General features: G+C 38.1%; 1 protein-coding gene and 1 long non-coding RNA gene across 2 annotated transcripts in view; both read left to right on the top strand.

Moving 5' to 3' along the window:
* LOC125715054 (uncharacterized) overlaps window positions 1–26,977 on the top strand; it is a 100,454-nt gene that overhangs the window by 57,282 nt on the left and 16,195 nt on the right. The window lies entirely within an intron of this gene.
* Window positions 9,456–17,020, top strand: LOC125715051 (homeobox protein Nkx-2.1-like). Its single transcript, XM_048986265.1, has 2 exons — window positions 9,456–15,187; window positions 15,728–17,020. The coding sequence occupies exons 1-2, from the start codon at window positions 14,821–14,823 to the stop codon at window positions 16,396–16,398; spliced, it is 1,038 nt and encodes a 345-aa protein (XP_048842222.1). The 5' UTR covers window positions 9,456–14,820; the 3' UTR covers window positions 16,399–17,020.

The raw sequence follows: 26,977 nt of genomic DNA, 5'->3' as shown, positions 1-26,977 counted from the left end.
GGATGCATATTTTAATGTCTGCTAGTATTCCCAGAAAACACTCAGGAAAAAAAAACACAAAGAGCTTTAACAGTACAACATAATAATGAAAACATGTTATGGAACAGAAACGGCAAATGAAGGACATTTGATCATTATCGTTCCTTGTTTCACCAGGCTTCTATACCCATGATTCAAAATTAAGGCCGTATGAAATAAATATTAAGGTAAAATTTCAGCTGACAAATGGACAAATGCTATATTGTATTGTTGTTAGAAGGAAACAAGATAGCTGACATTCAGCAGTTTGTATCTGGTAACGGTAATGTTCAAACCTCGGTTTCTGGTAATTAGGTCATTATTTTCTGTGATGTATGAAACGTGGTTCATACGCAGACGTATACATTGTCTTGGTCATGAATATATATTTTTTCATTTTACATTTTAATGCAATATTTTCGGTGAAGTTGAATGAAATACAGTCGCTTGGAAACGGCATTCGAAGAATCATAGTCTTAGGCGCGAGGGAAGAATTAGAATAGAGAAATTAGCCCCAGAAAAGAAATTATTATTTGCTGATTGGACAGAAATTAAAGGTCTGTGCTCGATTTCTAGTTCATTTTATGATTACAAAGTAGCATTATAAAGTCCAAGCCCACATAAATGTTCTATATCTTTATGTTTCGTGGGCTTTGAAGTCACTTTCACTTCCGTTTTAATATGAATAATTTATATTTTATATCTTGAGATGCAAAGTATTTTATTTAATTTATTGATATTTACCACCTGCTGCAAAATTTCGCGAAAAGTGGTAGTCCTTCATTGCATTTAAGTCGTTTCATTTTTCTGATAACCTTCAGTGCTGCAGAAAGTCTGGGTCAATTGCTATTTTATCTCCTGTGTAATAATTCACGGATGTAGTATTTATTAAAGGTACATTCTTTGTTTCTCGTTTAAAAATCCATTTAATAGGCTATTAATACTTAATCCTTAAAACGTTCCGCGCTGTTTGCCTTGGATTTCGGCCTCAGTCTATCCTTCCTCCCAAAATAACTTGGATTAAGTTATTTCACGAATTACATGGTATTAATGAAAAGGTTCCAGCACAAGAGATGCATTTTCAGCCAAGGTGTTACAATTTTTAGGTTATATTAAGGTTTCATTTATTCTCATATGCGAAGTAATAAACATCACTCATCACATCCTGTAATGGATTTTCGACAATTAGTCGTTTGATATTTCCAGGGGTGTACCGTGACTGACTTGTGTCAGACTTGTGTAATATCGCGACACGCGAATCTGAGAGAATAAGTAAAATTTAAGCAAAAATTACATAGATAATACAACTGCTGTTGACCACCAATGTAGTTCGTGTTTATATTACGCTTAATAGTGGCTGAAATCTGTTTGCCCTTGAGATCTACATTGCAAATTTGATTGATAGTCTTTGACAAAGCTCTTGAGGTGCTTTAACTTTACAAAAAAAAAAAAAAACAACGGCAGACATATATGTTCATAAAGCGAAAACGCAGAATAATCAAAACCACCTAAGAAGCACCAATTCTTATTGTTTGTTCTTACCACTGAATGGAACGGGATGAAGAAATGAAACGTAGATCATTCAGTTTTCAAAGAAAAGCATGCTGTTTGTAGGCATATCTTGCACATTGGTGTATTACGGCGTTGTCGAATGAAGTTATTTATTAATTTATTTTTTAATATTTCCCAAACACAAAGCACAGAAGTATTTTTTTCCATCAACGAAATATTCGTTTACAGCAAATGCTATAGCTATATACTGAGAATGAAGTCATAACGCTAGGAAGAGGATGAAATTAGCTGGATCTATAGAAAATTTTTCTTTCTTTCTTTCTTTCTTTCTTTCTTTCTTTCTTTCTTTCTTTCTATCCTTTGTCCATCCATCCATCCATTTTCTGAAACCGCTTGTCCTATTCAGGGTCGTGGGGGGTCCGGTGCCCATCCCGGAGGCTACGGGCACAAGGCAAACAACAACCCATTGATTATTTAAAAGTAATGAATACATTGTAATAACATTATAATGTACGTTGTATGGAAATACTGGCGTCCAAGAACCGTAACATTTCAGTTTCGTAAATAAATATTTCCGGTAGACACTGCACTGTTGCTGAAGCTCCTACATGGATTCCTTATTTTATTGTATTCTTGTATTACATTGTATTTTTATTCTTGGTATATTTAAGCTCGATGAAAGAAATGCCTTGGCACAAAAATTTCTTTCGGGGTAAATAAAACTTTGTCTTGTCTTGTTGCGTAGTGTCGTGTTGTCAATGCCAGACGCGTCTTACTGTTGCATTAATTTTTCGCAATTTAACATGTAACGGGATAAAACTGCAAAGAATTACAAGACTTATACAATTTGTATTCAGATGTTTCATTAAAGTTCGTTTCACATATCGGGAAATTAGCTATACAAAACGGAAATACTATAGGGTTAGTTTAAATGCATAAATTCATATTAGGCAACTGTAAACTCGCATCCTTGGTCTACCAACCATCCAGAATTTGATCCATTAACGTTTACCTTCGAGCTAACGATTTACACGATTAAGATATTGTTGTGAATAGCAACAACTTCGGAAGAAAGCTGAAAATGTTTACTTTGAGAAGTATTTCAGACTAACCTACTAATACATTTTTACCCCTTTGTCGTACGCGTTGCGTTATCCCGGAGTCCAAAGTAATACAATAGCAATATACATTTGCTTAAATTGTCTAAACAGTTTAGTTTATGTTAGTCATGAAATATTTTTATGGGAAATATTTATGCTGTTTTATTATATGGTCCATTGATTTTTGATATTTCTCAGTCGATTTAAATAAATAATGTGTTTCATACACATTCGCTTATTAGTAACTTACTGTTATCCTTCTGTAAATGTCATTTTCTGACAAACTTTCTGATTTTCAAAATCCATAAATATTTTGTATTTGGGAATGTGTTCACCCATGTTTTCGGCACGTTTATTGTAGCTTTTTCGCTCAAATATGAACTGCCGTGTAACTAAGTTTGTTCGTCCTTTATAACCAGAATCGTAAATGAATACACAAATATACGATCTACAGTTTCGTACAATATGTGTAATAAATTACTGTGTATGTATACCGAATGAGTAGCGGAAACATTGATGATATGATACTAGGAGCTGAATTAGAAGACAGATTTGCAAATGTCCTGCGGAGGTAACACTCTCAAAGACTAACAGCGCGATACAAAAAAATAGCCTTAATCATAGTCGACTTTAATCGTAACTGACCGATTTTTTTTAATGAAAATTGTGTGAGCTGCGACATCATGTGGGGAAAATGTTAATCATTCTAGAAAAACGTTAACTTTATGAGAGATCTATGCGATGTGCGCTCAGTAATTATTCACTCAATCATATACAATAAGGGAAGGTTTGTTAACAGCCTTGGTTATAGGAGTAGCACTTGACCTCACAAGTTTCAGTGTGCATCAAAACCAGTAACTGCAATTAGTGTGTTAGCTCATTAGCTGGTCTGTGGTTTTTTATACGCATAAAGTCTCCATAACGCATGCTATAAACTATGGGGCTATTTCATATAATCATAAGACAGTTGTGGACATGTGGAGGCTTTCTATATTCATATCACAATTCATATTACTCTTAAAGCAGCTAATCAAATCTTCCAATTAATGATGTTTCCCAAATTTACCGCTATTAAAATCAGCACAAGAAGTGCACTAGCTAGCCCAACACATATATATCCTTTACTCAAGAATTTTAAGTAACGTTAGTTGAAATATGGAAGTATGGAGTTTCCTGGCATGTAAGCGTTAATGGCAAGTTTAGAGAAAGCCTTCACGGCAGCGTAAAATAAAAATCCTATGCCGATTTGCTTTGATTCCGTAAATAGTTTTCGATGTTTTAATTATTAAATTATAGTCCCTAGGCACATTTAATCGGCAGCTTTATTTATTTGTACATGAATTAATTGTCATGGTTGCAGTTATTTGCATTCGTTACAGTAGGCTAACGTTTTATACACGAAACTTTGCAGAATACTTAAGATATGGTTATGTCTGGCTTCAAAAGAATGTATATATAACTAAAATTACCTTAAACGTGTATAATATTATCAGCTGGCAGAATTATGAAATGGTTGTTTCTGCTGTATGCATGGTCTTCAGTTCGGCAAGTAAAATTAAGTTTGACGCAAATTGCCTAGATGTGCGAAATATTTCAAAGGGCCATTTTCTTTAGCACTGGAACATACTATCCTGCCAAAGTCATCTCGCTAAAAACGAAGGAAAATCGACTGGAATGTTTTCAGGAATCTATGATTCATTTTAGAATATAACCCTCTTGCACTTTGTGTATTTTAGTTTTATTTGATATAGCGTTCCTGATCCTGGCTAACAGCCAAGAAAAAGAGACAGTCTGATTCTTGAGAAATTGTATATTTAGAGAGGATGAAATTGCATTTACTTATACTTGCAGTATGGGATTTGAGAAATTCGGAGCAGTTTGCAGTTCTGTATTTAGCTACGATTTGAAGAGTAATAGCACAATTAATTATCCACTTCAGTTTCATAGTCCTGGTGTTAGTCTTTGCGTGGACAGTGATCAGTGTTTTAGAATAATAGTACAGTATGATAGGTTTGACAGTTAAGGAATAATATCCATTACTCCCTCCATCCATTGCAGTTCCCATGACGGTCTATTCGATGTAAAACACTGGGCGAGAGACAGAAGGCGGCGTAGCCGGGATGCCAGTCCGAAGCAGGGTTTGCGCTCCCACGAGTATTTATTAGTTTGATGAAGATTGTTTCCCCAAGAAGACAAAGCTTAATTTACCCATTCCTTTACCTTCACGATATATCTGGCAGTAGCAGAAGCTTTACAACCTGTCTAGGGTTTTTTTGATGGAGTCGCTGGGTTTTAACTCGGATTTAACTCCGTTATTGGTTGATGGTAACCGATAATTTAAAGTTTTTTTTTCCAGGAGATTAATTGGTGTATTTAGAGGACTTAATTGTTAGTCTGGATTCCAACTGTTACAGCGTCGTATTCTAAAACGAAAAAACACGCAAAATCCAAAAAGCTATCATGTCTTATGGAGCCTTATACCTACACAGTACGGAGAGATTTCTTTACTTTCGCGTCCGCTAGAGGGCAGTGTGTACTGTCCCAACAATATATTCTAACGTGTCCTACTTTCAAAGGAAGTATGTTGTATTTGTATTTGTATTTATGTGTGTGTGTATATATATATATATATATATATATATATATATATATATTTCACATATGGATTATATTCTGATAATTGTGGTTTCCATGGATTTAAAAAGGTAATCAAGCACCGCCAATTACTGTGTTTAGGCAAATTTTAGAGTCACAGTTCATTTTTCCACCACTTTGACTTGTTCTAACACTTGTTCCTACACTTTATTACTTTCGATTTTCATGGGTATCGTAACTCTTGGCATCTGTATTTACCCTGGACCTGACTCTGATGGCCCACCCTGTTTTTGCACATTGCCTGGGATTTCCTTCTCTGTTCCCCCAGTCCAGCTAAAAGCCGACATGCTCACATAGCTTCCCACACGGCATTATCCTGGAAAATAAAATTTCCCCTTGACAGGAGAGCATGTTCCTCTCCCTGTCGCACTGCCATCGACACTAAGTACAGCCAAATATTACTGCTAAGAATTGTTTTGTGTTATTGCTCAATGCTACTAGCAATACAGTGGGATCTTTTTCAAGACATTTATTAAAATTTAATTGCTTGATAGTTTTACAATTTCGTTAATAAATTATTAGAATTGAGTGAATACACAAAAAGCAAAACCACTACACATTTTTTTAATGTTGTTTCATTCTTACAAGTCCTGTTTTACCCCTGTTGGTATCGGCAACCATTAACCTTTACAACCTGACACGTCTAAATTCTACTGGCAAATACTGTGGTCTCTAGATGCCACTAATTGTGTTCTCTAGTTCAATTAACGGTTTTACTTACCCAGCCATGCAAGCTCATCTACAACAGTGTCCATTGCCTCATCTTGTTTTACAGTAAGAATTCTTCTCCCTTGAGACTCACTGTGATGAAGGGATCTTAGAAAAGCAGAAATGTGGAAATAAAGACCACTACAAGCATAATACACAATACCGCTAGTCCAGGTTTCTCACTCTACTCTTAGGCTCTGAAGCTTTCAGTTTTCCATGGCAAGCTAATCAAAACCAGATAAGCTACTCACATAGAACACAATGCAAAGGTTAACTGTGAATAATGATTTAATACGTTTACAGGCCCATAAAGGTTCTCAGTTCCCCTCATTAGTCACAGCACTATTTCCCTCACATATATCGTGATCAATTGAGCATAATGGAAATGCAAAGATCAGTTTACACTGGAATATGTCTTAATAGTCAGAAGCTGAACTATTGCGGAATACATTTTACATATTGAAGGATAACTTGCTGTCTATCTGGAAAGGAACAAAAATTGTACTGGCTGTACATGCTCTTTTGTAAGTGAAACACTGACAAACACCTACGGAAATAATTAGCGCAATAAAATCTCATTTAAGACGCTCGTCATGTCCTCCGCCCCCTGCTGGACGGTTCTTTATTATTGATCTGTTATTACCCCAGAATTCGGTGTGCTGTTCTCGGTGTTTGACCTTTAATAAGGCTGAGTTGTTCTTTTACTTAAAGTAATTCATTAAACTCCGGCAATTTCTGAGTTTGGACATTGCAATTTTCTCTTAAACCACCCACTTTGAAAGCACATTTTAGTCTTTTTAATATAATAGCATACCCTCTGTGGTTTTTAATTTTCATCTTGAAAAAAAAAAACGCTCAGATGCATTGGTTCCTTGTGCTCATACACGATTTGGGATTAAAGTATGTTGACCATTTTTCTATTATCATCTACTTATTCATTTACAAAATTTGCTTCATTCAATTTAGGTACCCGAAAACTCTGCTAGCATATTGCTATACTCACTCAAAGTTGTCTGCCGTATCCCGTGATGACCTCCATGTTGGTTTAATGGTATATAAGCCTACATTATCCCTTCGATCAGTCTAAAACTCAACTGTTCTTCCTACTATGCTTCCTAATATGTCTGCCTTTGTTATCCAGCTCTCTTCTGATTACATATGTAGGCCTATTTCGTTTAAAACAAACATGCATCTAAAAATGCTGATGTACTAATAACTAAGAATAATAATTTTTTTAATGTATTCAATGTTGAACCAATAATTAATAGTTAATACTTGTTTAAATGCAGCCAAGGCTAATTTCCTGTTGATTAATGAGTTTTACTAATATTTTTTGTTTTGTTCCTTTGCCTTCGTAGCTTGACTGAGATACTAGAGGATCATTTTCTAAATGATCTCTGTAGCTTATTTAGCAGACATTTTTATTCGAATTATAGAGATGCGCCGGTATCGGTCATACGTAACCGATCCACGTATGATACTTGCTTATTTAGATTTTGTCTGTAACAAGATAGCCCCTGTTTCATCTTCAATCTATTTGTACAGTCAATCGCAGGACAGCGCCTTCCCATTTTTGATGTGCTTTATGCAGCATTCAAACTGAACGCTAATGCTGCCACTCTATTTTTCTGCCATTCAGTGGGCGCGAGCACGGTGAGTTCCGCCTGCTGTGACGTCATGCGCATATCCTTTGCAGCAAGTGAAGCCTAAAAACAGCATAAGCGAGTGGTGAGTCTGGAAGTGTTTTATGCTTGTAACAACAACTAGTAGTACAACGATTTGCATTCGTTGTAAAAACAAAGTTTTCAGAGTTGAGAGTACCCCTAAAGAAAGCGCACGCAATTATTTAATATGAAAAAGCAATGTATGATTTTGGGAGTCGCTAGATTGGGCTGTTTTAGTGCATTCGGTACAGCTTGCGTTACACGAGGGGCTGCTTGTAACGAAGTTGCCACTGGCAGAAAAATTGTGGGGGATTTGTTTTGGTATAAAAAAATTCATCTGTGTTTACTGATTTTTCATTGGTGTTTACTGTTACACACCCACACACACACACACACACACACACACACACACACACACACACACACACACACACACACACATATATATATATATATATATATATATATATATATATATATATATATTACAATCAAGTTACAGTTGTGTCCATATAGAAGCAGCTACTCAAAGTAACCTACATACGGTAAAACATAAATATCTCACACAAACACGGAATCAGTTCGTGTGTTTGCTGCAGTATTCCGTGTACAGGACTATATTTATTCTTATTTAAAGAGCATAATGCAGGCGGGCTGTGGTTTCACTTGTGATTTGAAGTAAGATGTGATTTGTAAGTATGGGGGTAAAGCTCATTCCAGCAGTGAGGGGGCGAAAGCCTTTAGGAAATGGAACTGTGAGTTTCCCCCTTCTAAAGAGGGCACTGTCAGAGGTCTGGAATGCTGCACCTTCGCATTCGTGGAGGCTGTGTGATCTAAAGAGTTAACAGCGATGACTTCATTATGCACCACATGTTCTCCCAGTTTTACATGAAAAACAAATTAAACTTAATATACCAATAGAAGTTCACATGATTTCTTCATGTCACATGAGTTCCCTTCTGCAGTCCAAAGACATGCAGTTAGGCTAACTGGTCTGTACATGCATGCGTATTGCAATGAACTGGCTTCCGTTCTAGAAAGATCCCTGCATTGTGCTGTATGCTGCCTGGGACAAGCACTTCCCGCTATCCTATCTAAGATGAATGGTTGAAGGATAGATGGATGGATGGATGGATGGATGGATGGATGGATATGTGTTAAATAAATACTAAAATAATATTGACCAGCAATCACCAGCTATCTGTAAATTTGTGGAACTCTGCCGGAGATGCCGTCTGGAATACCATCCAGGCTGCTAGTCTAAGTATTTTGTGTGTGGTATATAAACCTCTTGGACCATCTCAGTAATAAACAATTAATAGAGAAATACAGACTAGCCTGGGATGAAATAATGAACCTCCTTGGTATGATGCATGATGAGTTGCAAAGTGGAACACACTGGAATTCTGCGCTCAGCCACACCGTACAGCTTCTGATAGCTGTTATTCTCTTATTCTACACCACTGGTGGGTTCATGCAGACCATCAGTGATGCACGTGTCCTCAGTAAGGCTTCTGGGTCCAAATCTGTTCATGCCTTGACCAGATTACTATTTCGCCATTGATGCAACTACATACAATGTCCACCAGGGGGGGGGGAGCCTTCCATGACACTGAAAATGGTTTTCACGCCATTGCAGACATACCATTTATTGTAGGTACAATGGATGGAATATTCATTCCTCCTCATACTCCCAGGCCCTTGAATCTCATCTGCACCTCTCATAAAGGGTTCTCTGTACTAGGCGTAAATGTCCAGGTGATACGCAGCCATCAAGGGATTTTCACAGACATTGTGGCCAAGTGACCTGAGAGTACACACGATGCTGGGGAGGAGCCCATACAGAACTAGGCAATGCTTTAAGTTCGATCGTCACACCTCGAACAACAAAGGCTTTTGAGAAACCCTCTCAGTCTCACTCATCATTTACCTACATCGTTCGTTATCTTGTTTGTCATTCTCTAAGATCGTTCAACTCTGTGCCGCGGTGCAAATCAATATCTTGTAAAAGACATCACATAAATTAATTATTCAGGCAACCATTAGGATGCCTACATTAACTGTGAATAACACGTCGTTAAACTTGAAATAAACTTGCAGTCAGGGTAATCTGGCCAATGAGTGACCTTACTCCGTCAGATCTCATCCCTCATCATTCCCGTCTTCTATCGATAATGCTACACATAATCAACAAGTTGTTACATAGTGACATTCCTGTGTCACATCTCAGCGGCATTAAACAAGGTTAGCTATCTTTAACTGTTTACAATTGTTTCCTAGCCAGTAAATGTGTTACTGCAAGTATAAGAAGGCAACTTAATTGTTTCTGCATTGTTGTCCCACAGATATGCTGCATTAGCCTAAAACTGTCAAAATATATCACGCACATGTCTGCTGAGGTAGCTATGCAACCAATGTGCTAGCGCAGACATTTTATGAAGCTGTATTATGAAGTTATGTTAATTAATGTTAGTTAGCTAAAGTTAGCCAGCAAGGCAAACTCAGTTTGTAGTCTAGCATGTAGAAATTTCACTGCCATTCAGTATTTGCCACAAACACCAACCCAACACACCCTTTTCCATCATGGATTTTGAAAACAACTAGTAAACTATTTTCTGGCTGATGCTAACTAGCTAGCCATCTAGCAGAATGTATCCTCACCATTGCTCCCTGCTAATCCCTTTTCTAGATCATTGCACAATGCACTATGCCATCCACAAATAGTTGTATTAAATGGGGTATTTTTGTTGATTAGTTTATGAGCCGGTTGTTTTTGTGCATTCTGCGTGTCTTTTTCTTTTTTGCCGTCCAAGGGAAACATTGCCTGCGTGGTAACTTTACACAGGGCACACACTGGATTAGACAGTAGTTATCCACTTGCTGCTACTGCGGAATGTTTGACCATCACCAGGTCAGTGATGTCATTTTTCTATTATTGCATTTATTTCCAGGATGGCAGAATGAAGCAGACTAAGTTAAAGGCATTTTAAACATTACAGGATAAGACAGGATGCAGATAAAACATACAGGACAGAACAGTCTCATGAAGTTTCAAGAACATGAGTATCTGTGTATTTTGTATGTCTTGCGTGTGGTTTTGAAATAGTGCCTACCCACAGATTTGGTTCGCACAACACCCCTGCATTCTTTATTGGGAAAGACGATAGGTCTTTCCGTATGATAGGCCTTTCCGTATGATAGGCCATCTACGATGACGGGGAACACGGGTCTTAGACATAAATATATTCTGAATTTCACAAACAAACAAAATGGCATATTCGTTACGGGGGGTGCGTATGATCCTTAGGCATCATTTGTCTGCTTAAGTTGTTTATGTATACACTTCAAGTGTACCGAGTTTGATTTACGTAGGCCTATGTTGAACGTAGGGATGGCTTCGAAGAGATTGTAACAGTCAATGCACTGCTGCAAAATGTTATATATATAATATAATTGGTTTTTGCAAAAAGAAAGCGAAAAGTAAATATTTGATATAATCAAACCTGTTTGTGGCAAAAAATGAGGAAATATTTCGAGATAGTAATGGGGGTTATAACATTTCACCACTAGATGTCAGCCTCAGACATTATATCGTTTATTCGTGACTATTTTCAGCATTGGCTCTGATAAAAAAGTACATAAATATGTGCAGACAAAAATAGGCAAAAAACTATGAAATTCTACTTATTATACTATTATTCACTGGAATACATTTACAACAAAGTCCCTAATAGAATAAGAATTGTATCGTGTGAAACTGTTTTTCGTATACGTAACTTTACTCAAGATACTCCTGTACACATAAATCTAGCTAAAAAGAAATCACGTTTACGACCGTTTTTACAACAGTTATCAGGTAAAGAATTGGCAAGATACTCTTCTGGGCAATTAGTGCTAATTGGGCGCGATAGCTGTGCAATTACAGAACAAAATAGTTTCCAGTTTGGATGATGAAAGCTTTCGAAACGTATTACATTGACAAGCAATTTTTAATTAGATATTCTTTTAATCTCCATTACCTCGCATTTCATTTTTACACCATTAAATTAATCATATGAAGCACATACAGATGACAAAGATCAATTTTTAAATAATTATGGTGTTTTGTTTTAATTTTGTGTTATAAATAGAAACGTTTGGATGGACGTCCAATAAAGCAACAGAAAGTGTTCAATGATATAATAAATTCGCGCAATTTTATTGAAAAAATGTTGTATTAAACCTTTATGTGGATACTTTACACCATATAGGACTATGGAATTATCCATAAGATAATACGTTTTGATAGGTAACATATGATAATATTATTATTAAAGGGGCGGATCAAATATTTAAATAAACGGAATTAAATCAATATTGATCTAAAGACTTCGCCCACGATGCGTGCAAACTTATACAACTAACTGAGTGAAACGGGTAATTATAACGGGGGGAAGGAAATATTCAGTGTACTACATCCTTCAGATGAACACAGTAGTTAATACGTATGGTTTGTAACATTTCAAATTTTAGGACAGTCATTTAAAATTAACCAGGACCTCGGCGTGAAGGCGATCTTAGACTGCCAGCCATGCACTATTAAAACTGCGTAGCTCTTTGTCCGTCCCGCTGCACATAGAATATGCTACTGCGTTTCACTTCTAATTCCAATGCTGCTGCACAATTCGCTCTTACTGTCTTTACCTACGAGTTCTCATCAGTCCTTATAAAGTCCACTTAATGTTCCTCTGAAACTAGCTGTCCTGCTTTTTCCTCCACTTTGTCCCACTTGTCCAGCCCACCTCCCTCCACTCAATGTACATTTACTCTGCGCTCCCGAAGCGATCAATGACTTCCATTGATAACAGAGTGATTCACATCCTGTTAACTCTGGCAACAAACGCTGATGCCCATAGTTGTAAATTATGGAGGGAGGGGGGTTGACCCCCTCCCCAATAATCAAAACCAGCCAATGCAACCTCTTGGACCCCCTTAAATGATTGGAGACCTCAACCCAAAGTTGTACCCTTGGTAATGCCAGTGTATATGATGCCCTTGAGATGTATATTGTACATGGGGTATCTCACTGTGAGAAATATATACACAGTGGGTCACGTGTAAAGAAGTACGTTATGATCTTTAGTAATGTTAACTGTATAAAAACAAAGAAGGGTATGTTTACTTCGCTATGCGTCCTGTGACGGAATTAAATTTCTCTTTGTTTTTCATCTCATGCATCTGAAATTAGGGGCAACAGCGCAACAAAGTTCAACGCCTTGTTGCACAGAAAGATGCTCTGGTAATTTTCATAATGAAGGAAAGCGAGATTTTAAGGTACGGCAGGTTGTGCAACAGCAGTTAAGGTCAACAGCACCTTAACATTAGCTGAATTAATTGCAACCTCAATCAATATTACGATATATCGTTAACATATATGTAACAGTCCGACGGGTTATTATGTACTGACTGGGCAACTAATTGCTTGGAACGATTTGTTAAATCCATTGGTATATTATCCTGAACGAGTCATAATTTTGTTATAAATTTGGTTTTAAAACAAATAAACACAAATGAGTGATAATTCAACGAAATGAATCAATTACGATAAGCACGAACTGATCAACAATACATATAGTCCATAAATCCATATAAGACAGAGACAGGAGATTCCCGTTAATTTTATAACATTGTTCTTGTAAATGTCTTATAGCTTTATTTCAAGACCCACGACACCTGTAATCTTAGCGATAACACGGTCGTAAAATCCTGTTGCTGTAAATGTTCCAGTCCCACGGAACCCTCAGTGAGACAAATGCACTGCAAATGGATTCTCTTTGCCTAAGTCATGTTATACGTACCAGCGCATTCAATAAGCGTCTGTGCGGAGATACACATTCAAAGTTTGCTTCTTTTGGGCCTAAACCACCTGTAATTATCGACACACGTAATGAATTCATTAATAAGGTAATGTAGATTTCCCTCGAATTTATTTCTTTTTGCACAAAGGCCTATTTTCTCTCACCCCGAGACCCAGACCAGGACAAGCGGTTAGATGATTGACGGATGGTTTGATTAATGGATATTTTCGCTTAGCTTTGGACTAATGTTGGTTTTTTTAAGTTTAAGTTCTCATTACGGTGTAAATTTTAATTGTACAATGTGCTACTTTGTGTTTTAGGGAGGGTAAAAAAGTAGTTTTAAATCTATAGATTTTTGTACTAGTCGTCGATCACAAGATGTTTAATTTCTGATAGAGATTCCATAATAATCAATGTATATGCCATCCATTCACCGTATTACCTTTCTCAATGTCAAGTAACCTGCTGTTTTGTAAAGCGTAAAACCTTATAAACCAGTTGGAGCGTCTGTCTCGTCATTCCGCCGCTGTCTAGTTATGCACTCTGTCTGCAATGCATTAATAATTGATAGTCACTCAAAACAGCAGGTGCTATCCTTCATCTGTCTTCAAGCTAAGCTCTCGTTCAGTATAATGTCACTGATAAATCATAAATTATATATACAAAAAGTGTGTCGGAATTTAACTTCGGAGAAATTGTTATTATAATTGCTAAACAGGCTGCGATGTTTTTTCCTGTAACATAACGGAAATGTAACAATCAATCCGTCTTAAGCGGCACTCCATCGCATTCGGTACAATACTAAATAACTTAATTCTTGAAATATCTACCGCCAGTTGCAGGCTGCGAATTTTCTGTTTTATCTTAAGCACGATTTTATAGAGCGCAGTTACAGTTGAAAGTAGCGCTGAGATCGAGGTAAAGTTATCAATAGTAACATGCCGCATGCATATCTATACATACAAGCACACACGCCTGCTGTTACTGTTGAAAACTTGCATATATACTGCTCCTGTATATGTAGAATGTAAAGGCGGATAAAAGCACGAAAAAGGCAAAGAGAGACCTTTCTATTGTCGCCCTGACTGCTGATGCCCCGCCTTTGGTGGCTGTGTCAAACCTGGCGCCCAGCTAAAACTAACAAAAGCGAGTCCTAAGCTTCCACTCACTCCAATTAAGGCGGACTTCAACTACTCTCTTACGTGTTCATCCACTACCATCGACGCTGAGACAGGAGGGACAGAGGGCAACAGGAAAAAAGAGGGGGAGAGAGAGAGGGAGAGAGAGAGATTGCTGTTTAGTTTTCCTCTTTCCTGCTGCAGAACAATGTCGATGAGCCCAAAACATACGACTCCTTTTTCTGTTTCCGATATCTTGAGTCCCCTTGAGGAGTGTTACAAGAAAGTAAGTATGGAAGGTAACAGCTTGGGGGCTTCAATCGCCGCTTACCGACAGCCACAGGTCTCACAGGCGGCAATGCAACAACACTACATGGGGCACAACGGGACAGTGTCCGCCACTTACCATATGACGGCTGCTGGGGTATCTCAGCTGTCGCACACCGCAGTGGGGGGCTACTGTGGCAGCAATTTGGGAAACATGACCGAACTTCCGCCTTACCAAGACACCATGAGAAACAGCACCACGGCCGCTGGCTGGTATGGAGCCAGCCCAGATCCGCGCTTTCCTTCAAGTAAGTATCTTCACGTTTGACAGTATACGGTACATAAGGTCTATCCGAGAGAACCACCAGTGCTGATGGGAATACATCTGCAAACAAAGTACTATTTTAGACCAGGCTAACTCTTATGAATTTAGGTGTCTTCGTCGTTTATAGAATAATGACGACCTTTTCTCTGGCGAATAATAGGCGGAGTTCCCGTTTCGTCAACCACTTATTTTGAGTAGAAATGTGCAGTTCTATTTATGTCACTTAAGTTTACGCCTATGTAAATGACTGGCAAAGTTCATTACGGGGGTACTCGACAATCTGGAGGGCAATCTGAAACAATTACTTTTATTACGTTAAATTGTTTTTGCGTCTTCCCCACTAATATGTACTCCAATCACCTTGAATCTGTTTTCTGTCAACTTGAGCTCAAAGTAATAAAAACCAGTGTTGGAAAACACTGTTAATAATTTATGTTCATGTAAAGCATTTGATATATTATCATTTGTAACAATGGAACTACTATTATAACAGGTGTTTCTTTCTCCCCCTCCCCCACCCCAGTCTCTCGCTTTATGGGTTCGTCGTCGGGCATGAACATGGGCAGTATGGGCAGTCTTGGCTCCCTGGCGGATGTAGGCAAAAGCATAGGGCCCTTACCGAGCACCCCACGGAGGAAGCGCCGGGTGCTCTTTTCCCAGGCTCAGGTGTACGAACTGGAGCGGCGGTTCAAGCAACAGAAATACCTGTCAGCGCCAGAGCGGGAACACTTGGCTACTATGATCCACCTCACTCCGACGCAGGTGAAAATATGGTTCCAAAACCACCGGTACAAGATGAAGCGACAAGCTAAAGACAAAGCGTCCCAGCACCAAATGCAGCAGGACTCGGGCTCCTGTCAGCAGCAGCAGTCGCCCCGCCGAGTGGCAGTGCCAGTGCTGGTGAAAGACGGAAAGCCGTGCCAGGCTGGTAACCAAACCTCAACAGCGGCCATACAGAGCCACCATCAGGAGGTCAATAGCGTCATGGCCATATCCATGAACAGCTCGGCGATGAGCCAACATCACGACCAACAGGCTAGCAGCTCGGAACACTCTCCGGAACTGGCCCATCACTCCAGCAGCCCGTCCTCCCTGCAGACCCAGGTGTCTGGTCTTTCTCACCTCAGCTCTGTGAGTTCTGAGTACGGCTCGGCTGTGCCTTGCTCGGCTCTACTGTACGGACGGACATGGTGAATAATCATGATAATCAAAATATATACGAGACAGATTGTTGCACATTCGGGCACCAGAGACCACACATTCCCACTCTGAAAATCTGCATTTTGTGAAGAAACAGAAGGATTAATCTTAAACTGGATATACGTAGAAACTGGTCGAATCAAGACATAGTGAATATGTATTTAATATAAACGCACCTCGAAGTGAAATGAAACCTATTTATATAAATGAGCTCGAGGACTGAAACCCCTTTTCGAAAATATTTTGTTTTAAAGGTTTCTGCACCTCGAAGCCTGAGTATCTCAGTGGAATACCAGTTGAAATATATTTCTGAGGATCTGGTGAGATCCAAAAAGAAGAAAAATTCGCGCCGAACCGGGGACTCGGTTGGGGATTTTGCTTGTTGGGAAATAATAGTTCCATTTTCGAAAGTTCAGTGTCAAGCGTAATTTCTATCATTTCTGTCAATGGTCTGAATTATTTGTTAGAATCATAATGTAGAAAAGGTTTCATCGATATTATTAAGGGTTGGTTGTATTTTATTGTTATTTGACCGCGTGTTTTGTTCTTATGTAACTTATATAGCTATTTGCCATAAAACAGTAATACAATCCTATTAAATATATTATTAAAATAACATCGATATCCATTTATTGAACTGGCCGATTAGATTGATATCAATAGTAATACCGTCTTCTGTCAAATTGTTAAAACTATAAGAAAACGGGGATCTTACCTCCAATATCACAATAACATCAAAGAAGATAATGATGATCGTAATAATAATAATAATACATTTTACTTGTGTAATTTTCAAACGCCTTATTGGTCACAAAAAATCGACAATGCAATTTGTGAACATTTTGGGCGGTCTTTCGGCCATGTTTGGCTTGCTAGTCCTTGCACGAGTGTTTCATTTACGCAAATTACTTAACATGTTTACTATTAGCATTTCCGTACGTGTTAACTGCCGAGAAAATGAATTCATACCAAATGGAGATTCCGTTCGTTCCGTCAAGGGTAAATAAAATTGCATGTCTTTATGTAAATCTAGTTACTTCATAAAGGGTCATACATAGGCCTATATAGTTTTTGTATTGCCTAAAATTATAGCTGTGTCATATAACAGTCTCACCGTTTCACAAATTGCCAAGGGAAGTCTGCTTGAAAAGCTTCGTTTATCCTACGAAAGGAAGGCCAGCATTTTAAAGTGCTGACCTCAGAGCTTCTTCATCATCTGCCTTTCAGTTTAAAGTATGCATCCATAACTCGCTGCGCGCTTGGTGTTTTATTGGTATTTATAATTGTCCAAAATGCTGCGAGTTAAATTACAGATGAAACGTCAAAATTGATGCTATTATATAAAAATTGAGAATGTTTATTTAACGTGTTTTTATCGATATGCTTGGTCCTATTACTACAATTAAATTGACTAAAAAACGTTTTTACTCCAGGGCCTTGTTCAGTCTGTTTTAGAATGTTTCCCGTCCCAAACATTGATCGTGACAAATTAATACACATTGACGATGTCAAAGGACTTAAGGCATAGACAATTCTTAAGGCATAGACACACAATAGTTATATATTCACATTAGTTCATCAATTTATATGAGCCGCGTGTGTTTTTGTTATGAGAATAAACCGTACGCGTTGAACAACAATTTCTAATATCAAAGTGTGACTCACGCAATCGGTGAGACTTCCCGCTGATCTGCTACGTCGCACATTCTTATCAACATTATTGCGGTTAACTGCTCAGACAGTCATTAGTAACAATGTTTTAGTCCATCTACATAAGCTGCAATAAATGCATATTTTAATATTCTGCTTCGATATTACTGACTGCAAGTAAGGTTCCTGGTTCTATTATTATAGTGGAACTTAGTAATTGTCTTGTAGGCTTTAATAAATCAATTTGAAGAATATAAAATTATGATCACTTCACGTCAAATAATGAATTATTTTCTATATCATGTGGTATAATTATTAATAATTTAACTATATTGATAATCATTGATAATAGTTTTTCGTGTAAAGAGCGGAAACAGTCTATAACAAAAAATAATGTAAAGACATTACTATGGATGTAAAATTTGTGTTTTTTTTATTTCAATTTTAGACATCTTATGTATTTGTTGAAAATTCTAAACATCCGATGCATTATTAAAATCAACAAAAATCCGGTGCGCTTTAAATATGATTTAATATGAGCAGTAATGTATATTTTATATAAAAAAATATACAGATTTGTCATAACACAATGCAGAACAAATACGGTCTACATACAGTAATAACTATGTAGAGTTTTTGATACATGAATCTGGCGGACCGGCGTGCTTTACGTTAATGATCAACTGGTCTTATCCAGAATTCAGTTCTTAAGTTGTTATCGAAGAAAGACAAATATCTATTTCAGTCCACGGCCACATGCCTGCAGAAACCAGTATATCTCCGCGCAAATACAAAGCACAGGATCAAAAGCTCTGAGTACAATTGCTAGCTGCAGCCGTTTTCTTTGGCTAGATATGTTAATTCAACTAAGAGGCAAGGGAGAGGCAGTGATATCGATAATTGCACTAAATGATTTACATTGTTCATTTGTGTGTGGGGGTGTGCGGGGTGGAATAGAGACGCATATCAGCTGCTATTAGAGAACACGTGCACGTAAAATATAATGTATATAACAACAGTATGAAACACATGGAAATTAGTTATTTGGAACTGCTTTAAAAGTTTAACATTGAGGCGACCAAATCAGGAGTAATAAACTTAATGTGAAAATAAAACTAGCTGAATTGCAGGCTCGATCAAATGTTTCCTTTCTGTATGTGTCAGTATACAGCACTGAAAGGTGCCATTAACCTTGCATCAGAAACAGGCGACGTAAGTCTGCCAGTAATTGGAATTTACATCGCCAGTAATTTGAATTAACATCAAAGTTATTTAAATTGATATCAGAAGTCGCTGGGCTGGGTTTTAAATTGTTACTCAACTTTTTAAATATTTGAACAACTCCTGAGAACTCTATGAATTACATACTTATTTAGTGACACGAGTTTTAAACTATTATTTGGACTCATGGGCGTCGCCGTCATTTCATAATTATTCGTTTAGACCCCCCCACATTTAACATAAAACATTAGTTTTATGCCAGTGTGTCTTCCCCCCCCCCCCCCACATTCAAAATTTTTCTATGTTCTGCGAAATTTCAGCAGCAGTCTCACATATGAAAAGTGATTCGATTTTTCCCTGAAATATTCGCAATCTCGCAAACTTCACAGCGTTAATCACATGACAGGAGCTTCCGTAGCATTAGCATTAGCAATACATTGTATTGTAGGCTGCTGTATACACAGACTCTGTTTCAGAGATAGCCATTTATATACTATTCCTTTTCACTAGCTATTAATAAAAATATATATTGGCACGTCCTACTTCGTGGATGTAATTAAAAAGTGACTTTCTTTCTGTTAACGAAAACACACTTGACAGGTTTTAACACGCATTCCAGAGCACAAACAACAAACGTATACGAATAGCTGAAGTTTTGTGCTTTAAACTGAATAATAATAGTAATGTTGTAACTCAAATACAACCCAATAATAAACATTGACTTTATGTAATCCTGTTTTGTGACTATTGAAAGTAGGAGTAATTAAAAAATCCACAAGATATTTGTCATTCATTTTTTTTCTACACAGTTTACAGTAATAAATGAGTATATTTGCATGGGATCTATGTGCCAAGCCTTACTATGCACTCCACGGCCAATTTTACCGCATTAAGAAGTAATAATTAGGTGTCGGGCCTTTTTCCAGGTTTCTCAAGAAGTTTATCGCAATGAGCTTCAGATCCCCGGCCAGCGGCCCCACTAACCCCGCTGGATTTTCTGAGTTTTGTTGAGGCGACTGATTGTAATGGCTCAGCTTTGATTTAAGAGTTGTTCAATCAGTATTCAAACGATTTAGTTACAGTATACTTATTTCAAATTTCAAAAAAGTAGCCAGAAGGCGCTGGGTGAGAAAAAAAGTAGCCTGTCTTGGGTGTGTCCAGTCATGTGCTGAGGATAATTGTAGCTCTTCTTATTAAACTTATAAGGAATCAATAAATATAACCATTAATGTTTTCTTCGATATTTATTAATAATATTGGAAAACGAGAACGGTGTCACTTAGTAGACCAAGTCCTATGATTTTTTGTTTTTTTTGATAAAGTAAGCTGTTCAACATTGAAACTATTTTAACACGCTCTGAAAATTAATTGGCGCTTTATTTGGCCGGATTTTCGTTTACAGCACAATCAGTAAGGAACAGACTTGAAATGCAACTTTTAAAACACTTCATAACGCTGAACGGCAAAGACGCTCCTTCAAGGCATTGTAGGATTTTTCAAAGAACATTTGAGAACATCTGCTAACTATTTATTATAATAATCTTGTTTAACTAATACACAATTATTTACAGTTTTCTTGTTATACACGTTAATTATTAAAGTTTTTTATTGTTATGCATAGACTATTATAAAACATTTTTTTAACGAAAAATGTAGCCTATGCTACATTTATGCTACAGAAATACCTTTCTCGGTATTTGGGATAGGCCTTACTATAGACTTACTATGATTATGCTGACAGTATTTTCCGACGAATTTTAGGCCGAACTACAAAATTTTGGCTGACGTGTACTGACGTGCGCAGCATCCAAGTTGAAGGATTTAAGTGAATTTGATTCTATGAAGATGTATATTATTAAACCGATCTGCGACTAAACTTCCTGCCCATTGAATGTAGAACTCAGTCTTGCAAGCAACAGGTCGTAGCTTCTCATACATGCAAAACATGTAGTGGGGAGGGGGGGTTCTTAGTTTTGTAGATTTCGTAGTTTCAAGGCGGTAGTCATTTACTTAGAGCCGTACTACAAATTCAGTTGTTTTCTAATCGAATCCGAGGGACACCAGCGACTGCGAACTGATTTTATTTCTGTTGAGTTTAAGGCGGGGTATTTGTTAGGAACCACTCAGAATTACCACGGATTATATTTGCATGTCTTAAACACTGTGTGTGGTCTTTGTGTCGGCCTTGTAGCTGTTGAAAATTACTTGTTGGAAGCGTGTGTGCTCTCATCTCTATCTTTTGACAGACTCATTGAGGAACTCCTATCGGCCCTCCCCGCTTTATCCTTACAATTCTACGTAAACCAGAAGCAATTAGACCCTAATCTCAAGGCAATCGTATATGAGTTAAGGTTGGGCCGGTTTATCTCCTTATATACCGCACATCTGTTAATTGGTTACTACGCTTTATTGTGGGAAAAATATATGGCCTAGTCGAAAACATCTCTGCGCATGGAATGTAATTTTCTGGATGCGAACTGTAAATTAAATGTAAAAAAATCAAACAGAATCATACAACAAAACCGAAACGCCAATTCATTAGGATTATTTGAAACTGTTTAGCAATTCAGTGTGTCGTAAAACAGATAGTGAATGCATTTTTGCAATAATTTGGTTATCGTTTTTTTTATTTATTTCAATGAAAAAAAAGTGCGGATGTAAACGCAACATAGCACTACGGTTTCTGTTTACGGTCTATAGTCGATTTAAAACAAAACCCAGGGTTATGACTGCTGCTGCCGAAAACGTGTTTTTGTATTCTTCAAGCTATTTTTCGCTTGATAGATATATCCTATGGAGGGGTTCAGTTTGATGCATTACAAAAATGAATTTTGTGCGCTTGGCGATTCTGAAATGGATCTCCCCTAAATAAACCAATTCTTGGCAAAATAGTGAAGTTAATTATTTCAAATTATAGTTATATAAAAGAAAATATGTCCTGGGCTGTAAATTGCAACAAACGAGGCTTTTGAGGCACGCTCGACGAGGAAGGTCATTTATAAGTAAGCGCAGTGTCAGCAGTTTAATCTGTCGTCTTAGCGTGGCGAAAGGAGAAATTACCATTTAGATTCCCTCTCCCCTCCAGTGGGCACGCAGAGCAGCTCGAGGCACCTGCTTTCTTCACTGGTTCGTGTGAATCGCGGACCAACATTTAGGAGGAAGTTGAAACAATTTGATAAGAAAGACGGAGCTGAATAATGGCGAGACTGGAGGCAGATAACTGCGTCGAAAATGGAAATATGTGCGCTTAATTTACATTTGGGCTACTACGTCACCAAAACATTAAAAATCAAGCACTAATATGCATAATCAACAGGCCTACGCATGACACGTAGATGCAAGCTAAATTTGGTTAAAGTTCTTGGTATTTCTTTATTTAGATATTCTAAAGGTTAACATATTTCATGCTGTATTTCTAAGCATTCTAGTTAAATTATGGGATTATTTGTTTTTCGCCTTCTCGTCCTAAACATTAACATTTATTTCGGTTTATTATAACCTGTTTATAATGTCAGTTAATGTTTGAAACGACGCCAAGTCAATAAATCTATGTCAAGGTTAATAAGGTTCTAATGTAATTTAGTAATGTGTCGCTATATATAGATTGCGTGCTTATTTATTACCGATTATTGTTCTGTACCTGCAGTTGTGGGTCAACACTTCGGGTGTACAAGCATTTTTAATAAAATTAAATAAATTGCACTTTTGGTTTTGTCTAATGAAAATAATAAATAAAGCGCATATGTGTAGATTTGTTTATGTGTTTAAGGATCAGCATTAGATTATTTTCAAGGAGTGACGCATGGCTGTATTCTTAATGTTGCTTTTCACATTCTATCTGTGGTTTTGTCTTGTAAGTTTTGCGTTGCGTGCCCTAACCAAATGCAAACACATTTTGGCCAGTAATCAGCGTGGGATCTTAAATGCATAAAACACAACACCAAACGATGTGAAGAAACGATGGTTTACAGGACAGACGCAAAGCCTGTTACCCTGAGCCACGCGATTCCGTTTTGCACAGTAACAGATTATGGTGGAATGAGTGAATCTGTTTATCGCAGACTAGCAGCCAGTCTGACTGCCTAGATCGTCTTGATGTGCGTGGTTGAGAAACAACGTACCTATTTTCTTCCCCGACTGTGGATTTTGTGAAATATCTTTATTAGCTCTGCCAGTCGCAGTTCCGCGCAGATCGATTTGCGCTTTTTAACGCAGTTCTGAGATTCTTAGTTGCGAATAATTTGAAGAAAAAAAAAGTATGACATTTTGTCCGGCTATGAAAGCTTCATCAAACTGTTATCTCATTCTGCATGATTTGTAAGTAAATGTATGTCGGCTTCCAGCCTCTTCAAATTACAAAAGAAAAGGCAGCCAGAGCTTACCGCCCCCCCCACCCACCTCCGAGCCCCGTCCTTAGCGAATATTACAGGAAAATGGGGCTTCTACATATTCCAGGTATGTGACTTGATTAAATGAAATGATTGGATTAATGAAGTTTCTGTCTTCCCTACTAGTGCCATCAAAAGGCCCTCAGTCCATATTGAATGTCCTGTACTATAAGTAAATGATAAGGACTGGGAGGCCCTTCTCTCATCTTAAAACAGATGGAAATCTACTCCCTGGATAATAGGCAGCTATAAGGTGTTTCTCACGTTTACAAGCTTCCAGAAAGTTGTCGGAGGCAGGAAAATAAATAGTATCTTTAAACTTGTTTTAAAACAATATGCATTTTATGTCAAATAAACTTGTAAAATAAAAAAAATACAACTAAAAATGTCATATGCGATGTTGGATATGTCAAAGATTAATATTTCTTCCACATTTCTTAAATAATTCACAGATTCAGATACTTCTTATTACCATTATTAGAGTATAGGGATTATACTAAGGTTGTACTTTTATTCACATAAATGTGCTGGAATATGCCTTACACTCTACATATGATATAATCAGCAACCCAACTCCATTATTCTGCTAATGTATCATTTATATAATTATTGTAATTTTACAGTATTGCAGCATTGATACAAGGTGTTACAGGATGTAGACAAAATTCATGCAGTGTTGATTTTTTTTGGGGAAAATTCTAATAAATGTTTAGCGTAATAGAGACAGGAGAAGCGTATAAACAGCCATGTCTTAAAGCATTAGATATAAACGAATGACTGGGCAGATAGTGCCGATATCTAAATAGAATCTAAAAATGGGAAACTTGCATCCCCTTGTCTTTCAGTGTATTCCTAATAATGGCAATTATTATGTATAATTAGTGTCAGAAAAGCGAAGACAATAAGATAATTGCATAGGGTTAATCATGGGTAATTATAGTGATTTGGTCATAATGTTTTGTTGAAGGAATGACCCGCTTATGACCTTTATTCCCTCAGTTTCGCTACGTGTTTGTGTACATAATCATGCAGGAGTTTTTTTCAGGATCGTTGCTCTTCTGCTTTGGCCCTCATATACATTCAGATATAAGCTAATTGTTGCTTGAATATGACAGATGTGCTTCCTGTGATCCACAGCACAGGCAGTCTGGGGGGGGGGGGGGGGGGGCACACCCGGTGCTTTAGGCTAACTGCCAGTGTGTACAGTACCTGTGGGAAGCCTTTAGCACTCAAGCAGCCATCACTAACCACGTTAACACCAGAGCTCTCTTAATCGCCCCCCCCCACCTCACATAATTCACTTTCCTTACTTTCATGCAAGCGTTGTTTGCTGGCGCGTGCCTTGCATTGTCTGGGACAGCGTCGGAACATTTTGCGCTTTATGTAATGGTTTTGTGTAATGGAACTTAATTACAGGACTTTAAAACCACCCACTGGGCTTCAGCATGGTGTAAGAATAGGTTTACTCAACTGGATAACATTATTTAGCCTGGCTGCCATGATACCCCCCCCCCCCCCCTTCTTTTGGCTGCGGCTGGTCAATGCACAACCAAAAATTATGCCTTAATGCGAATTCAATAGGCCAGTGAGACCTGGGGGAAGGATGCCATCACTGCCTTTGGGATGGAGAATTTAAGTAAAAGGCTGTGTTTGAATTGCAGTGGGCCAGTTGTGTGGTTTGTGCAGTCGGCATACCTTTTCCTTTATATGATGAGTGTTCTGGTCTTGATTATCATTCAGGTCTGTTGAAATTGTAATGCAGACCTGAGTGGCTGACAGGCCAGCTGAAATAAGTGCAATGACTGCGCTCCATCTATTTATGGGAGCCTTTGGGGGTATCATGTCTACTTGTTGCTTTTATGGACTACAGGTTAGGCTATACTAAGGAATAACAGTGGAACAATACTCAAATGGCAAATGAATATTAACAAGTTGTTGAAATATGAGTTGATATATGTAACAGATATGCATTTGATATTATTAAAACATTGACCTTGGTTTCAATAATTGTATTAGCCATTTTGAAACGCTGGCAAGACCTGAAAGCAGGAGATCAGCAGTGAATATTTTAAAGTACAGAAAAGATAAATGCAGGAAAGAGACAAACCAATGAGCCTGTTTACACCTATCCGGAGACTGGTCAGAGGAATTAATAGAGACGCACAGGTTCAGATTAGGCACACGCTGGGCGATGCCTGTTTTCCTCTAACCCGAATGGAGAAAACCACAGCAAACTTGTAAATACAGCCTATTGAGGGAGCTCACTGAAAAGCCTGGCCCATCCCCGAAAAACGGCTCCATTAGGGAAGGAAAGGAGGCTTCTTGCCCCCAAATAAAACGTCATTACCGAGTATTCATGTGGCACAAAGGGAGAGGCTGCCCTTCAGCTCGCTCACGCCGCGGCAGATGGGGCTGGTCCGGTGCATAAATAATGCTGGATCCCCTGTAATTAGCCACCCAAATGAACAAATGAGCCTACATGTAATTCTTCCTTTGCCGGGCAGCATTCTCTTTTTGTTGAATTGACATTGTATTTCCCCAGCAATTACTTTTCTCTATGTATATAAGTGGATTTCATACGTGTATCGTTTTGTTAGCACTGGTCACCTGGATGCGTGCGGCCTCGTGCAGAATTTAGCCCGATGTTTTTGAACTGCACCAAACTGTGAACGGTCAGATACTCTGCCGCGGGATTGTTTATTTTTTTTCCCTAGATTAGTTATTTCCATTCAGCCCCTGACTCTCTCCTGCCTCCCACTCCGCTTGAGGTTATTGGTGAGGTCCTGCTACCCCCTTCCAGTTGCTATAGCATTTTCAAGCACCCCCCCCAACCCCCCTAAACTCTTATCATAAATTATCCTTGAGAGAAACAGCTCAAACAGGGTATCTGAAGCAACTGGATCAAATCATGCATTTCCAAGGCAGTCTACAGGAGAGGCCACTTGTCTTTTCTGTATATTGCTCTGGCAACATGTGCCATGCCTCCTCCCACATTGGCACCAAATCGCACGCATCCGTTGAAGGGGCACGATCATCTTTGTTTTCTCTCCATGCGCTGCATGAGACGTGGTTTTTGTGACGGAACAATGCGGACATTCCAACAGCTCTTTGAGGCAGGAATTTGTTAAGCTATGTTCTCACCAGCCCTCTACCGGGCTGTGAAGGGTCAATGTAGGGATTGAGACAAGTGACGGAGAACGGGGTTAATCTGCTGATAAATTAAACGCCGAACACAGCAGCCCTGTCAGGCCTCTAGTACCGTTCTAGTGCCAAATGAATTCAGATGTGAATTTGTCTCCTTTTATTATCTCCCC

Source organism: Brienomyrus brachyistius, chromosome 19 (genome assembly GCF_023856365.1).
Source record: "Brienomyrus brachyistius isolate T26 chromosome 19, BBRACH_0.4, whole genome shotgun sequence".
NCBI classification, from domain to species: Eukaryota; Metazoa; Chordata; class Actinopteri; order Osteoglossiformes; family Mormyridae; genus Brienomyrus; species Brienomyrus brachyistius.
The sequence above is the reverse complement of the archived record's forward strand: the minus strand, read 5'-3'. Positions and strand labels throughout refer to the sequence as shown.

What these genes read in the sequence shown, in the direction of transcription:
- LOC125715051 (XM_048986265.1), top strand. Translation starts at nt 14,821, where the DNA reads ATGTCGATGAGCCCAAAACATACGACTCCTTTTTCTGTTTCCGATATC. An exon ending in AGATCCGCGCTTTCCTTCAA is followed by an intron (nt 15,188 to 15,727) that starts GTAAGTATCTTC and finishes CCCCCACCCCAG; the next exon opens with TCTCTCGCTTTATGGGTTCG.